Source organism: Nicotiana tabacum, chromosome 1, assembly GCF_000715075.1.
Source record: "Nicotiana tabacum cultivar K326 chromosome 1, ASM71507v2, whole genome shotgun sequence".
NCBI classification, from domain to species: Eukaryota; Viridiplantae; Streptophyta; class Magnoliopsida; order Solanales; family Solanaceae; genus Nicotiana; species Nicotiana tabacum.
Window position 1 is genome coordinate 40,070,205 of NC_134080.1, and position 16,696 is coordinate 40,086,900.

General features: G+C 33.0%; 2 protein-coding genes across 2 annotated transcripts; both read right to left on the reverse strand.

The window, feature by feature from the left end:
- Nucleotides 1-1,716: 1,716 nt before the first annotated feature.
- On the reverse strand, nt 1,717-10,283 carry LOC107818525 (topless-related protein 1). The gene is made up of 26 exons (XM_016644553.2): nt 10,146-10,283; nt 9,086-9,193; nt 8,810-8,989; nt 8,609-8,722; nt 8,368-8,526; nt 8,004-8,130; nt 7,825-7,912; nt 7,648-7,718; nt 7,367-7,517; nt 7,150-7,259; nt 7,000-7,069; nt 6,827-6,903; nt 6,622-6,717; nt 6,422-6,517; nt 6,205-6,332; nt 5,871-6,105; nt 5,449-5,601; nt 5,308-5,370; nt 5,065-5,193; nt 4,601-4,711; nt 4,246-4,425; nt 3,690-3,818; nt 3,507-3,602; nt 2,914-3,102; nt 2,629-2,795; nt 1,717-2,055 (listed from the first exon to the last, which is right to left on the reverse strand). The coding sequence occupies exons 2-26, from the start codon at nt 9,160-9,162 to the stop codon at nt 1,896-1,898; spliced, it is 3,156 nt and encodes a 1,051-aa protein (XP_016500039.2). The 5' UTR covers nt 9,163-9,193; nt 10,146-10,283; the 3' UTR covers nt 1,717-1,895.
- A 3,493-nt stretch (nt 10,284-13,776) lies between these two features.
- On the reverse strand, nt 13,777-16,171 carry LOC107818524 (TPD1 protein homolog 1B-like). Its single transcript, XM_016644550.2, has 2 exons — nt 16,041-16,171; nt 13,777-14,087 (listed from the first exon to the last, which is right to left on the reverse strand). The coding sequence occupies exons 1-2, from the start codon at nt 16,096-16,098 to the stop codon at nt 13,777-13,779; spliced, it is 369 nt and encodes a 122-aa protein (XP_016500036.2). The 5' UTR covers nt 16,099-16,171.
- Nucleotides 16,172-16,696: the final 525 nt, after the last annotated feature.

Consider the following 16,696-nt stretch of genomic DNA (forward strand, 5'->3'; position numbering starts at 1 on the left):
TTGTAATTTTTAAATTTTTGTTTTTTTTTTCTGCATCCCCCCCCTCCCCCGGATTTTTTTTATATATATATTTTCAGTTTTACTTTTTTCATCTTTCGGTTTACAAGTTCAAAATTGTACAAGTTCTAAAGTTATGAGTTCGGAGGTTTATGTGTTTCGAAGTTTACGAGTTTAGAAATTATAAAGTTTACGGGTTCGAAATTTCGCGATTTCGAAAGTTTATGAAATTTGTGGGTTCGGAAGGCTGTTGTTTCGAAAGTTTATGGCTTCATGTTTATTGTGTCAAAATTATTTTATGAATATCTTTGAGAAAATATTTTCCTTGATTTACGTACCAAATACCAAAAAATGAATAAGATTACTACTTATTTTCCAAGAAAACATTTTCCACGGAAAACATTTTCCATGGAAAACATTTTCCTTTATACCAAACACACCCTATATCATCTTTTTTCCCCGACGATTTTCTAACACATTCAAGATAATTTAATTATAGAAAAATTACTGACTTAGGGTACTTTATCTGTATTTTTGAAAATTGTAAATTGTTTAAGGAAAATTACAAAATACTAATCATTTGACTCAGTTCATAAATTAGTCCACTATGAGTCTACCACAATTTATTTTGTTAATAATTACGTACATAATTAAGAACGTTATAAAAATCAAACTTTGCATCTTAATTCGATGCAAGGTCATAGTTCTACTACTGAGTTACCACTTAATTGTCATTTAAACTAAATTATCAGTTGTGTTAAATGCTTCGACCATCTCTTAGTTCTTAAAATTCTACATTCTTCTCTTGTATTATTTCGTCACGCTTAACTACAATGTACAATAAAAGGGTCTATTGAAAAGTTGTACCTTTATATGTAATTTAAAAAATTCTGATGCTTAATTTAATCAACCGATGCTGATCACCACATTATTTATTAGTCAATTTTTTCTTTTTTGGTCATCTCATATCGAACTAGTCGAATCCTGCTTTTACTTTGATGGCGAAGGCTCTTAGCCTTAAGGGTGTTATTTCAAACTTATCGAAATAACATCCCGTCGTGATTCGAACGAGGTCGAATCCGGCTTGTACTTTGATAGCGAAGCCCTTAGCCTTAAGAGTGATATTTCGAACTTATCAAAATCTTCTGTACATTTTGCAAATTATAACTGGTAAAAGCTTACCCGCACACAGGTTTACGCCAAATTGTATTAATTTTTTATGATTAAGTCATAAATTAAGGTAAAAATGTATGTTAATTAACTATGATTTAATGATAAAAGTGTATATAAAAATGCGTGCATGTATTTATTAGTTGGCGTAAATGCGGAGTGCCGAGTAAGTTTTTACCAGTACAACTTTCACCACCCAAGTTAAAGGAGGAAGCTGGTGACAGGTTGATATCTAGCATAGAAATAGTCTAACGAAGAATCGAAGAGGATTGATATAACTACCCAACTAGTTCGGAATTGGTTCATTATATTGTTGATCATTGATTGATATAGTCTCTGCCTTACACTTTTAAGCATAGTATCTCATTAAAGTTAATTTTCCAGAGAAGCGTTAACTGCATTTATTTTCCTGCAAAGATTTTGGCTCACCCCTTGAAAAGGGTAGGATTTGGTTTCTTTGTTATGCCTCTCCCATTTTACAGCAGCTTTCATTATCCTGTTCTTGTTCAAATTCTTCATTCATGTGACATAAACAATAACACTAATATATAGTAAAATAAAATAAAGAAAATTCCACTTATTGTCAATAGGAAAGAACAATTAGATATTTCGCCAACAGGGAGAACCAGCTCCAAGCGATCACAATAGTTCTTAAAATGAATGAATGTTTCCCTATATTCACCAAAATCCTTTAAAATTTCTTTAAAATGAATCTGGAACTGCTAATATTACTTAGTATGGTCATTATTATCATCGCCTTTATGCACGAGCCATCTACCTTCAGATTCTGGAGGTTCAATAATGACTACTCCACCATCTGTTAAACCCAAAGCGAACTGGTTCGGATTTTGAGGATGAGCAGCAACCACAAGAGGGATCACATAAGCACTGCATGTGAACAGTAAAACGACTAGTCAATACAAAAACCAGCAAAATGCAGTAACATAGAGGTTGCATAAGGGTAAAAGGACAGGTTAAAACATGACTTTTACGATTTGCATGTAAGTCTTTTCCTTTCAAACATTCTTCTAGGCTTTTTTTTTTTTTTTGTGTCGATTATACGTTCAAGGTTTTGCTGCCATGTGACCAGGAGGTCACGGGTCCGAGCTGTGGAAATGACCTTTTGCAGAAATGCAGGATAAGGCTGCGTACAATAAACCTTATGGTCCGGCCCTTCCCCGGATCCCGCACATAGCGGGAGCTTAGTGCACCGGGCTGCCCTTTTTATATGTTCAGTGTTTATAACACAAAATTTAGTGCAAAAATTTGCTAGGATTCCCAGGTTATGAGTCACATTGCGTGATGGTTGAAATACTTAAATGCATATCAAGAAAGTAAATTAAGAGAGCAGTTGTCACATTAAACATGGAACAAATGACCCAATCAATACAAAAGTTGAGTCCTCCCACAGCCTAATGTTATATATAGATTCCAATAAACTATAAAAGCACATCAAATTACCTGAAATCAGAAGGAAGGAAAGTAGAAGGATCTATCTCAAATTTGGGAGAGAGATCTGAAGCAGAAAGTATCAAAACGATCCCGTCTTTCATAACGGCATATATCCACTGACAGTCACAGGAGAATGTCGCGTGTGAAATTCGCGCACAGAAGTTTTTGATGATCCACTGGAACATTTGAAATCAAAAAGTAGTTTATTATTGTTGATGTCGACACGAAACAGTATCTCTTTTACATCAGGGCCAGGGAGGGGTGGATGAAAAAAGAGAGAGAGAGTGAGCAAACCTGCTTCACACATTCTAGTTTCGTTGTTTCATAGATTGCAATTTGAGTCTCATGAACAACAAGGAAATGTTCCTGATCTTGGTGAAATTGGACGAAGGTCTCTGATAGTTCTGTCGGAATCCAGTCAGCAGAGATCTGCAACAATGTACTTCGCTCTCTCTTCCAGTTTAGAGAATCCCACACCACTATCTGGTAAAATAATGAGAAAACAAGTAAAGATAGTTGGTTCGACCATATAGAGGAGTTGCTAGATGGTCCTTCAAAATGACTACCAATATATCCTACGTTCTCATTTATCACAACAACAACAATTACACATCGATCTCAAACTAGTTGTGGTTGGTTATATGAATCCTCTATATGTCCATGCTGCTTTTGGGTCCTTTTCATTCCAAAATTTCAATAGTTTGTCTTTTAAGACGAATTAGGGATTCTCTGATACTAGAGGTTGACATTTATAAATCAGAATTAAGGACCAAAAAGGAATGAAAATGTGCTATTAGACAGTAGAAAGTTAACTAGTGACATATAGCAAATCAATCGTCAATTGCTTATTTTCTAATGGATGACCAATAATAATGAAGGCAAAAAACCTGAGAGTCTGCTCCTGAAGAAACAAGCACAGGCTGTAGGCTAGAGAAGGCAAGTCCACTAATCCTTTTAGAATGTCCCTCAAGCCTGATTATGACCTGCAAAATCAAATGAAAAGATCATCTTTGGCTGGTCATCACGTATTTTACACTTCACTCAATGGAAAGCGGGAGATAATATGATACCTCATCCAAACGGACATTGTAGACAACAATTGAAGAATCATCCATCCCTACAGCAATCACATTGTTATCAGACGGGTGGAAAGCAATACACGTTGCTGCAGGTTCAGGAGGCATGAAACTTTTCATTTTCTGCAGTTATCAAGCAGAAAACGGGACGGTCAATGTAGGATGAAATACATGCTTTTGAGCATTACAAAATAAAATAAATTAGTTCTTCCAGAAAAATCAAAGAAACTTTGTGAATGCCAGCATCATGAAAGCGAAGCATAAAAGGAGAACATAGAGCAAAATTGTGGATTGAGGAAAAGCTACATCACATGAAAGCAAAGTAGCAGCGTATACCGTTTGTCAGTTTTTATTCTTGAAATTACCAATTCCATTCAGCAGATGGAATTACTCTTAACAGTTACAGTGACTAACATGATTTGATTACTTCAGTTTTGGTGCTGAAAGCTATAAGTGACACTAAGTTTAATGGGCGAGGAAGGGATAAAGGGAAGGGGGGAAGCATTTCTTTATGCAGGGAGTTAGTGATATTCAACTTTCTTGTAATCACCTTAAACATGAGAAGATTGAACACAGAAACCATTCCTCCTGATGCCGAAATTGCATAAGAATCATTTTTGCTTAAAGTTACGCAAGGTGAAACTGCTCCTTTGTCACTGCTAGGAAGACTGTTGGTCATCGACACACCATTCCGTGGTTGCCATAGTTGAGGTTTGGATTTTGTTGTCGTCTATAGCAATAAACATGTAGGTTAGCTGACAAATGTAAAGTTACCCGATGAAAATGATGGAAACTCTGCGGAAGATAATGTTAAGCAAGGAAAAGTTCTGAGGCTGGACTGGAGGAAACTAGCTAATAGTGCACAAAGGAGACATATATAAGCCATTTTGGTCAAACTCTTTTACCTGGCCACTCAAATTAGAACCACTTTTCGACCATCTCCAGAGCAGATGAATACCATCTGCAACTAAGGCCAAAAGCGCATTTCCTGCATGAGTATACATCAACCTCCATACCTGCAACCGTGGAAAGAGATCTCAATAAAAAGTGCTGATTTTTTCACAGAACTCAAATGTTTGCAGAAGTACAAGATCTTTGCATTCTACTGGAACCTTATAATTCTAACAGCAGTAAAAAAGGAGGTTGACATAAGATTACTGGTTTTAGGCCATAGGTAAAATGCATTCATGGAAGTGCTTTTGGTAGAGCCATTTAGGAATCAAAAAGACTTTTAGATCCTCAAGAAGTTCCCATAATTATCAGTATATTTGGTAGAGTGCCAATGGATATTCTAAAAAGTTTAAGCACTCGTCGGTGATAGTATGAGAATTTGAATTTTCAAACAGTGACTTTGCACATGATTTCATACCCTATTTGTCTTCACTTCAGAAGGGAGCCTCAAAAATTGACATCGTGAAACTTGGACGACCTTAGAGATGCTCTGAGTCCCTAATATCCTGTGAGGCTCCATATTTGCGAGGTTATCTGCTACTTTTTCCTGCACAGCACTCTATCAGTTTGACAAGTCACTGCAATCGCTACCTCTATAATTTGGTTTAATAGGTTACAAAAAGGGAAAGCTGATAGACAGAGATGGAATTTCACTACTCACCGGAGGGACAGTGCCATCAGTTGAACTAGTATTAGAAGGACCACCAAGGGAATAGCTTGCAAGCTGCAGAGAGAAAAAACAAAAACTAAGCATAATTTATTTTGTTATCTTGAGAGACATTATCAAATTTGCCAGGCAGACCTTTCTTATAGAATCTGATAGATATCTAGAGGCATCCGACGAAGTCTGAAGCAAAAAGCGGCCACAATCATTTGCTAAGATTTTGATCCTGTTATGATCCGCAAAGACAGCCAATAGAGTGCCTTTCTTGTTGAATCGAATATATGGACTTGCCTTGAGAAAGAATATGAGAATTTCAGACTATGACATACGTCAAATGCAAGTACAATTAAAACAAGCTAGTTGCATAAGCATGTACTTATTTCAAACTTGATACCGTCCTCCTCATTTCCTTCTTGTTTTTACTTTTAAGTATTTGCACTTGAAACATTGAGTTATCTTAGTGTCAACTTCACCATAAACATAGAAAATAGAAACAAAAGGGAGAAAAGGTACATCTGCTTGGATTCTGATTAAATAATTATAGCTAGTAGGGTACATACAGGTAGGTCTCCACCAGCATCGACAACTGTCAACATTTGAGCATCATTTACATTCCAAACTTTGATTACATGGGCATCTCCAGCTGCCAAATACTTATTGTTGCTGATGTCGAATGGTATAATACCCAAAGAAGATTTGCCAACTCCGGTGTAGTTCCTTTCTATGTAACCTTCAGCTTCATTCCATTCCACTATGTGTGAGTCTCTATCTTTATTCGTCCCGCACGAAAAAAGCCTACAAGCTTCAAACTAAGTTTAACTAATCCTTCCAAATAAACCAAAAACACAAAAGCAGAAAAAGAATGAGATAAGTGCAAGAGTTTGGTCAAATCACCTTTTACCATCAGCACTGTAAAGCATTCTCATGCAACAATTACCAGGAGCCTCATAAGAAACCCGTGGTCCCAAGTTGTCAAATAGCCATGCTTTTATTTCAGCATTAGTTGATGTTGAAAATATGAACTGAAGGCAGAAAATTAATCAGAATGTTTTAAATACTTGATAATAAGCAACAAATAGCAGCTTTTTGCAGTATGTAGAAATATGATTACATGAACATTTTCCTTCGCATGAGCACAAAGAGAGTAAACAGGGGCTCCATGACCTTCAAAAGTATATTGTTTAGCACCAGTTATAGTATTCCAGACCTTCAAATAAAGCAGTTGAACATTAGCCAATTTCTCTGTCACCATTCAACTTTTTCACCAAGAACACCACATTTGAGAGTTAATTCATTCAACATGTAACAAACCTGGATCAACTTGTCCTCACCACAGGTTACGAGTAAAAGTTGGTTGTTTGGCTTAGAAAATGCAAGATCATTTACACTGCCATAATGAGCCTCAATCTGAGAAAGTAAAATCTCTATTAGAAATTAAGCAAAGGAAAAACACAAACACAAGCAAAAAGAAACAGAGGACAAACTTAAGAAGAGATGAATTCTCAGAAAAATATACCTCGAGATGTTTTTCAGCATGATTGTTACTACTATAATAAGAATACAGTTGAACAATGCTTTTGGAGTATGCAACCCCTGTTCATTGGTTCCAAATTTAAAGCATTATGAGCAAACTGAGCACCAAAGTCAGAATAAAAGTTCCTTTCCGGATACAGATATATGAAGACATACCAAAGAGAGAGCCATCAGAACTCCATAGGACTCGAGTGACTGAGATAAGCGGATCTTCATTTATATGTACCTGAATAATGACGGAAACTATCTCTAATTACAGTACAAACTGATCTTTCATTTTCAAATATCTGTTATAAACGGTCATACCAGAAACGCAGTTGAAACAGCTTCCACTTTCCAGAGCATAAATTTTCTTGAAAACAACTTTTCCTCAGAACTAACGTCCCACAGCTCTATGCCTCCAAAACTGTTTCCAACTGGAAAAAAAACATCGTCACTAGCAATGAGCTTCAGGATTCAGAAACTTTATCGCTAATATATCAGTTTTTTTTTTCGAACTATAAATTCCTGCTCAATGAGAAACCTATCAGAAGAGTCTGTTGAACAGGGTGAAAATCCATTGTGGTTGGAGAAGAGCCGATGTTTAAAACACGTCTGACTGCCTTGGGAAAGTCATCAGAAAGGCTAGACGAGACAGCCTGTTTTTGACAAGTAACACCTGTGGCTAACACCTTCTGCATGAATATAAGCACATGGAATTCAAATTTAACGATAGCCAACTAAACCATCAAATGAGGAACACGCACAATCACCTCTTAAAAATGGGGAGAATAGAATAACTCATGTGGGTCCAAAGTACATCACCTCATTCATATTCCTTGTAGAGCTTACATCATATAAATTACCAGAATCCTGAACAGCCTTCGAAGTAGTAGCTAACAAGAACAGCCAACGTGAAAAAAGTCAGGTAAAACACGCGACAGTATTGTTTAAGCAATATATAGTGCTTCAACTGCATAGTGGATTCATCGGGTTTCATACCAGAAACCATGTCATCAGTTACAATGGAAGAATTAGAAGTTAACAGCTGTGGAAAAGCTGGTTCTGCATCCGATAAGGTTTTGCTAGGCTGAGGAAGAAGAATTCAAACATTAATGGGAAATGATTTGTGCTGATGTGGAATAATGCTTTAATATAATAAAAGCTTCCAAATAAGTTACCCTTGGCCTTTGCTCACAAGGTGTAACCGATTGATATTCAGGTCCTGGACACTTATGATCTGTGAAGAGAGTTTCGATCTCTGGTTCAAGCTGAGGATTTGCACAATGCATATGCTGCCAGTTCAAGCTGTATATAACGAGAAGATATTAGCTTTTTGATAATATCCATAAAGGTATAACTAGGAAATTAAGATATTACCGGATGCAGTAGAAGAATGAAAGCAAAAGCATAAAACACTCAAGTTAATTAGATTATATGCAATTGGCAGAGTTTCAAATAGTCACCACTTACCGCTCAGCTTAACAAGAATAAGCAGAATAACAGAAAAGAGAGAGAAGACAGAAAAGAGTAAGACATTATTACCTTTGATTAATTAGACGGCGCAATCTTGACTTGTTTAATTCTGGAAAACGGAGTCTTCCCTTAAACTGGGGGTTTGATTCAATAATAAGCTTAAGTTCCCTCATCATGAGCTTCCTAGCAGATATTATGTCTCCATACTGAGCAAGCGGAGCATATTCTCTGCTCACAGAATTAGTAATAATCAAGAGATCTTATTAGGCATCTTAATTATACAATTCTAGCACCTACAGTTAATCACAACCTGAAGTCATCCAAAGTCAGAAGCTGAGCCATCTCTTTATAAAGCTCTTCATTTGACGGGGCAAACACTTTAAGATCTTTCAGAAGGATGTCTAGAGCAGTTTTACGATCTTGCCTATCACCAGAATCAATAATACTGTATTAGATCTTTATTCTCACAAAATTGAAAGTTACATCAGATTTCTGATAATCACAAGATTACCTGTCCAGTGCCTCGAGGAACTTTTGTTTCCTAATCTCGAAAAACATTTTTGTAGAAAATTTGTTGTCACTGACACCAGTGAAACTTGAAAGATAATTCTCAGTCTCATCCCAACTGCCACTGAGCACGAGATGTTCAAAATGTTCCATGTCAAAGAAAAACCCTGTCTCCTGCTCTAACCTATTTCCACAATTTTACAATTCCAATAAAAATACAATAAATAACTCTTATTCTGCTGTTGAATCCATTAAAAAAAAGATTAATAATAGAATTCACATGTGAGCAGTTTTCGTGAGATTCTCCTCGTTGCAGAACTGTAATATCAAGAATATAAGGTCTTTACTGAGAGACATGGTCAACTGAGTTCTTTCTTCCCTTCAAAACCTTTCAAATAATCAGAGAGAGATCAGTAAGAAGCTCATACATTGACATGATTTCATACTATAGCACATTGATGAATTTTGAGTGATCAAATGACAGTTAAACTAACAACAACAACAACAACAAAAAACCCACTATAGTCCCACAAGTGGGGTTTGGGGAGGGTAGTATCTACGCAAACCTTACCCCTACCTTGAAGGCAGAGATGTTGTTTCCAATAGACCCTCGGCTCAAGACAATTGACCGTTAAACTAGACAAGTCAAAATCAAATGACCAAAAATGATACTGGATAATAAGCTGTTACTTGTTATACAAAATCAACAAGGACAACATCAACACCATTAAGATTGAAAAGTTCTAGGAATCAATTAATATATAGGCCTTTACGCTCTTCGCTCTTTACTTCTGAAATGAGTTTAGATTGTACAGGAAAAACAAATACAAACAAAATTGTCAACTTTCCTTCTACATGAAAATTAGCACAACAAGAAAAATATCAAATTGTTTGTGGGAATATGCATGTATCAATGTAACCAGAAATATCAACTTAGAATTTAACCAAAACAAAAGATGCACTGAGAAAACTGAGAAAACAAGAGAAAAAAAAATTAGAAACGATAATTACAATAATCAAGCACTAAAAATCGCTTAATCCAATAATCCTCCCCTCTAGTTCAACTCAATTCACCTCAAATCATCTCAATTGCACAAAATTCAGAAGAAAATTCAAGAAATCCGATTACAAAAATAACAAAAAATGAAGATTGGATCAAATACAATTCAGAGTCACCTTTCACTTCTTCTCTCGATCAAATCAAATTGGAAAAGTAAACACGAAACGAAACGAGTTAAAAGACTCAGAAAACTTTTGGAATTGAAAAAGACTGAAGAGTGGACCACAAAGCTTAATATAGAATTGTGAAAAATATCAAAAAACTGCGCCTACCAACCTACCTATCTATGAACCTATGCAAAAAGCCCAGCAGCAACTGTGTAAAGAATGAGGAAAGTTGGCGATACGTTTTACTTATTTTATAGTCAGACAGAGCGACTTGAGGTGAATAAGCCAATTCACTTATTGATAAGTTGTTCAATGAAGCTTATAAGTAATATTGCTTATCACAGGGCAATATAACGACAAGAATTGTAGATTTTGTTTTTGTGAAGGCGTCTTTTGTTTGGGTTGAAATAGAATTGTTTATGTTTTTTTTGAATTATTTAAAAAGAGTTGACACTAATGTAGAAAAAGATCGAAAAATTCATGCCCCGTTAATTTAGACCAAATATGGCACGCAAATTAGGGCTTTGAATTTTGTTCATTGTTTTAGAAGCAGCGGATGTGTAATTAAAGGAAAGCTATTTTCTCTTTATTTAAGGACTTGATTCTCTGTTATTAAAATTACCATGATGGGAAACGTATTATAGGAGTAATCTAAAAAATTGTCATTTTAATTGTTTGAGCACATAGTAGATCCAATAAAATTTGTGTCACAAAATCTCAACAGTCATTTTGCCTATCTCTGAAATGTACTCAAATAAAATAATTATGAAATTAAAGGAAACAAATCATATGATCATAGAATAATCTTTTGGTGAAATTCAAATATCATAATTATATATAATTATGATTTGAACAACTTGAAATATAATATGATTCAAACTGAATAAGAATTTGTAATAGTTCAGCTTATATTTAATAATGTCTCAAACTAAATCACGAAATCCTTTTATGCTACAAGGTATAAGTAGGAACTATTGCCCCAGACTCTTGATGTGTTCAATCTCCCTTTGAATCCAAACTTTTTTCTTCTTTTTTAATTTTCCTCGAAGCTCACTATAATTATTGGCTGCACAATCTGAATTTTTGTGATATAAATATCCATATAGCTTCAAAAAAAAATAAAAAAATACTGCATTGTCCAGACACCTTATTGGTTAGAAAATAGTCTCTGCCCCCGCTAAATGAAAAAGAAGAAAGAAAAGAGGTACGAAAAGAAAAGAATATTAACCAAGAAAGAGACCGGGATTCACTCAGAAAACAAATTAACATGAATAACGTGCTTTTTCAATTTTTTTTTCATTACAAACCTAAAATTTACACTTGATCCGCATATTCTCCAAATAAATTAGTAAACATTTTTAAAATTTTCGTAATCTGTAAAGTTACAATATTCGATTTCAAATGAAAGAAGAATGTGTTAGTAGTTTTAAAATGTCGAATCATCTAACATTGACTTTATATATTATGGGATCCATACATTAGAGTAACTAAAAGAATTTGACAATGAAATATCTTTAATCTATTATAATATCAGAGTCGGAGCCAGGAATTGAAGTTTATGGGTTTGGGGTTCTAATCTTTTTAAGTTACTGGGTTCTAAATTAATAATTTGTATATATTAAATTGATTTTTAAGACCAGAGGCGGGCCGACGAATTTTATGACCTAAAGCCAAATTTTATGAGGGGCCTTAACTTTTTATTTATTTATTTATTTATTTGAAGTCTGTTTTTTTAGCTTTTCTTATAGATACAAAGTTATTAGTAATTTTCTTATAATCAGTAACTCCTAATAAGTATTTCTATATTGACAGTATAACAAATCCATTTAACATTCTTGTGACGTTGTTGTTCTTAGGTAAAATTTTATCAATTTTAATTTTTGAAAACTTCTTTCCGTTGAAGCAACGGTAACATGAGTTATGAACATTATTCCATAAGCAATTTAGGCATTTGGAAAAGAATTAATTCTTTTTATTTGATTAAATGTATCAATTAAACTGTTATCTTCTAATTGTACTATTTTTCTTAATACTTTTAATTCAAAAAATAAATCTAAACCATCAATATCGAATTGATTATTATGGTTTAAGGAACATTCGAGATTAAGACAATATTTTTTCAAATTTCCAACATATAGAGATCTTAGTTTTTATTGCCAAATAGAAAACCAAAAATATTTTCATATGTTTTGAATTGTTCAAATCTATTTTGAAGTGAAAAAAATAGCATTGTCTATTATGTATAAAAGTAATCAACTCTAAAGGACTCTTCGAAAGATTTTGAGATTTCATTATCAATATTCACATCAAATTATTACTTCTTATATATCACACGTTTCTTACGAAATTCGAGTTCGATATTCATTTCAAGTGCAATTTCCTTGGTAGAAATCATTGTAGTTGCAAATCCTTCTTCTATATATTTGTTAAAGAAAGAAATCAAACCTTTTCACTTAATATAACTCCTTTTTAATTTATACATAGTCTATTAGGTGTAACAAAAAATGGGGCACCCACAAATATAGGGCCTAAAACAAATGCTTTACTTGCTTTATGAAAGGGCTGCCCCTATTTAAGACAAAAAACATGGATTGGACCAAAGCAACTAGGTTCGGCCGAACACATACTCGATGGGCAGGGGCGACTCAACGGATCTTATGACCTAAGGTGAAACCATATAATATTGAGAGGCTTTAAATTTATTCTATAAAATTTTTACACTAACAACAAAATTTGCTTTTTAAATAACAAATTAATTATTTAAGACAAAGATAGTAAATTTTAAAAAAAACTAGGAAGAAGAGCACAAAGAATAAAGTGGCGGATTATCAGATGTTGAGGTCCAGAACTCAAAGCGGAAATTTTATTTGGCTATCATCACAATCAAGAAAAAGAAATAAATGTACATAGCATAATAGCTTAAGTTTTGAGCATTAACGGTGTCAAAAATATTTACTCCTTCTGATCAATTTAAACAATAATTGTAGTTCATTCTATTAATTAGTAGCACTTATTGGTGAATATCTAAAATAAATTGTAAATAACCTAATATAATATGTTGAAATACACTAAAAGAAAATCGGTGCATGAATACTTTTGTGTTCACGCAGTCTTAGAGAAGATTGTAAAAATTCATTATGTTGTCGATATATATGACTTAATTTCTATATAAAAAGTATAAAATTAAAATAGAAGAGTGAAACAAATATATTAATTAATGAGTGAGAAAATTATCATAATTTATGAACTTATTAGTATAAAACAACCTCAATCAAATAATATAAAAAAAATATATTGTAACACTTTTCTTGATAATAATTATTTATATAAATAATAATAATAATAATAATAATAATAATAATAATAATAATAATAATAATAACAATAGTTTAAAGTAAATTTGGCCTTCAAATTTTAGGGTCTAAGGCAATAGCCTTACTGGCCAAGCTGTATTATATTGACCTTTTTTCTTAAGAAAATCCTAATAGTTTAATTTTCTAGAAGAAAAAAATATTTAAAATGCAGTTCTTGCTAATAGACTTGATTTCATAACACGTTAAGGTGAATTCAGAATATAGAATTAAATCTTACAAAATTATCTTTTTATATATTCAAGCCTAAAGCATAAGTCCAATTGAACTTATAGAACTCGTCCTAAATTTGATTCTGGAGGCACATATAGCAATTATCAATTGAAGCAAAATAAAAATAAAAATAAAAAAAATATTAAAGCACCAACAATTGAGAAGAACTAAAGAACCAAACCAAATCTTGAATTCAATTTCAATGGTTTTAATTCTACATTCAACAAGAAGTTACAACAGAAGTTGGCCTTAGGAAAAATGGAGGATCCCAAGCATAAGAAAACTTGACTGTATCCTTTGGTTGTATGGAACTGCCATTGTTGACAATACATGTGTTGTCTCCTGAAGGTTTAAAAATAGATGGATCCACTGGTTCAGTTGTCTGAAAATCATTACAAGACAAGAACAAGTTTTGCATTGGACAATCACAATTGTTCACTACAACAACGTTCCATTCTGGCTTTCCTTGTATTTCATTCCCACTCCTTATTGTTCCAATAGTTATATTGTTCAAGTCACAACCACAAACATCTACACAAATCAAAGAAAAAGACGAAAAATTAGATGAAATAAGGAGGATACAGTAAAATTTATATTTTATTTTTGAAGGGGAGCCTTGAGCAACAGTAAAATTGTTTTCGTATGATTTATAGGTCACTGATGCTTACATTACCTACATTACACTTTTTGGGGTGCAGACTCTTTTCTAAATCCTGTATGAACATATGATGCTTCGTGCACCAGGTCGTGCTTTATTTTGTAAAACGACTAGGATAGGTATAAGATTTTGCACCATAAATACATAGAGGACAATGATGAGGTAATCACCAAATTAATTAGCATGGGTACAAGCAGGGGCGGGGCCAAAATTTTCCCTAAGGGGAGTCAAAATATAAATAAGTAAGCATATAAAAAAATTAAGGGGAGTCAACACATGGTGTGTGTGTATATATATACACACATACATAAAAGTAAAATATTTAACCTATCTACGCAACATAATTTTCCGACGAAGGGGTGTCAATTGAATGCCCTTGCTAATGAGTGGATCCGCTACTAGGTACAAGTTTTAATGGCTAACGTACCAAAAAGAAGGAAAGAAAAAAAAAATTAAAAGGAAAAAATATAGTAATAATGAGCTCCCTCACTTTAAAGGAATATGAATTGCATGTGTAAAAGACCCAAAAGTCCAATTTGTTTCAGACTACATCTTTACTATGCAGAGAGAGAATGGTATTTTTGTTAGTTTTACTCAACTATTCACATTGTTTAATTTAAAACCAATAATATTTTTCTTACTTTGACATATAAGACTGCTTTCGATTGAACCCTTATGTGATGCAACTTGAATTCAATAGTCAAAATCTTTAATTTTGACCGCAAATTCGAACAAAAATCTATAAGCTTTTTGAATTATAATATACATATCAAAATTTATATAAAAAATATTATAATTAACATTAACTCGTTTAACTTTCAAAATCTGAACTAATTATCACGTGAATTGGGAATTTGGAATAGAAGAAGTAATCAAAAAAGGTCTAAACAAATTGAATCGTCCATTATATTGTTTGGCCAGTACAGCTAGAATCTAAGGCCTGCTAATACTGTTATTTTATTTATTTAATTACTTTTCCATGCTAAAAAGGTTCAAGCTAGACCCCAGGTTGCCTAAAAGGGGACAGCTGGAAATGGGAACCGAATATAAATATTTAAAATGAAAGATTCTTTTTCCAATAAAAGCTAATCCCATAAAGTAAAATATTTTGATATCCACTTTAAAAGAATATTCGATCTTGACCAACCCATTAATGACAATTCATAGTCTTCTGGTAAGATTATTCAGAGCAAAAGACCCACCTTGAATTATTGTTTGGGTCGACATATTCCATAACGTTAATGAAAACACTCAAGATGAAGCTTAATAATTTACAAAAAATAAAGTAAATTAATTAACCTAAATAATAGTCGTAAGTTTAATTTCTTAAACTAAAAATAGTCTATGAATATATAATACATGTATAATATAAGTATAACTATATATAATCTGTATATACCGACTAAAAAAAAAAGTAAATTTTGCATCTGACCGGCTATTTATGTAACAATCCCTCTTTGACTGCTATTTTGACCAAACGTAAGATCCACATATTGACTACTTCTTATTCTTAATAAGAGAGGAAAGAGCAATTTTGGAATATTTCGACCGTATGAGTATTTGAGTTGTAACAATTTCAATGAAAAATCACTCTTTTTGAATCGATTCCAGAAGTTGTTTTAGAATGGAGAAGATGTTTTAGAATTGAGTCAATCACATTTATTAGAATTATACAATAAAGTAGTGGTTCTGCCAATCAAAAGTTATATAAAAAGAAAAAAAAAACTTTATGATTATATATGCAAAACTAACTTTTAATCATAATGAGATTGAATTAGTTGTTTACAACTTTACATTAAGAAAAAAAAAAGCCCACAGGTTTTTACCTTTACTGAGAAGTACAACTAGAAGGAGAGTGATAGAGAGCTTAACAATGGCTGCCATTAATTAGGGAAAAGATCTCTTAATTTGTTGATGTTGAAACTGCTTGCTGTATTCTCCTCTATATGCAAAATTAGAAAAGAATGAATTTAGAAAGAATTGTTCAACGTTGGCCATATTTATAATATTGTTCCTTGTAATTAATGTTATAATCTTATGTCATGAATAGCATGTGGTACTAGTCGTGTGTGTGCAGCCGTCTATAGGATTTTGGAATAATACAAAGGACAAGGAATTTTTTTGTGGTATGTAGTAAAATATGGTAACATAATAAAGGAAAATGCTTTTCTAACTGAATTTTTCCTTAAATAATTACGTTAACCTCATTTATGGTTTCATACATTAAACAAATCTTAAGGAAAATTTGTATAATTCTCCACAAAAGTTAATATTGACAATTTTGAAGGTATTAAATTCAATATTTAAGTCATTATCCCGGAATACAAAGTATTTTGCATATTCACATGAGAAAGACCGCAACCCAAAGTCTTTAACTAGTGATACTTTTATTGAAGGAGATTTTTGCATCTTGTTTTTTGTTTAAAATTTGAAACCCCTTCTTTTGTTTTTACCACTGTGTCCCTTAACAAACTCTGTATTA

Coding starts and splice junctions, on each gene's coding strand:
- LOC107818524 (XM_016644550.2), bottom strand. CDS start 16,098: ATGGCAGCCATTGTTAAGCTCTCTATCACTCTCCTTCTAGTTGTACTT. Junction 14,088..16,040: donor AGTTGTACTTCTCAGTAAAG/GTAAAAACCTGT, acceptor TGATTTGTGTAG/ATGTTTGTGGTTGTGACTTG.
- LOC107818525 (XM_016644553.2), bottom strand. CDS start 9,162: ATGTCTCTCAGTAAAGACCTTATATTCTTGATATTACAGTTCTGCAAC. Junction 5,371..5,448: donor TATCAGATTCTATAAGAAAG/GTCTGCCTGGCA, acceptor TTCTCTCTGCAG/CTTGCAAGCTATTCCCTTGG. Junction 3,603..3,689: donor ACAATGTCCGTTTGGATGAG/GTATCATATTAT, acceptor TTGATTTTGCAG/GTCATAATCAGGCTTGAGGG.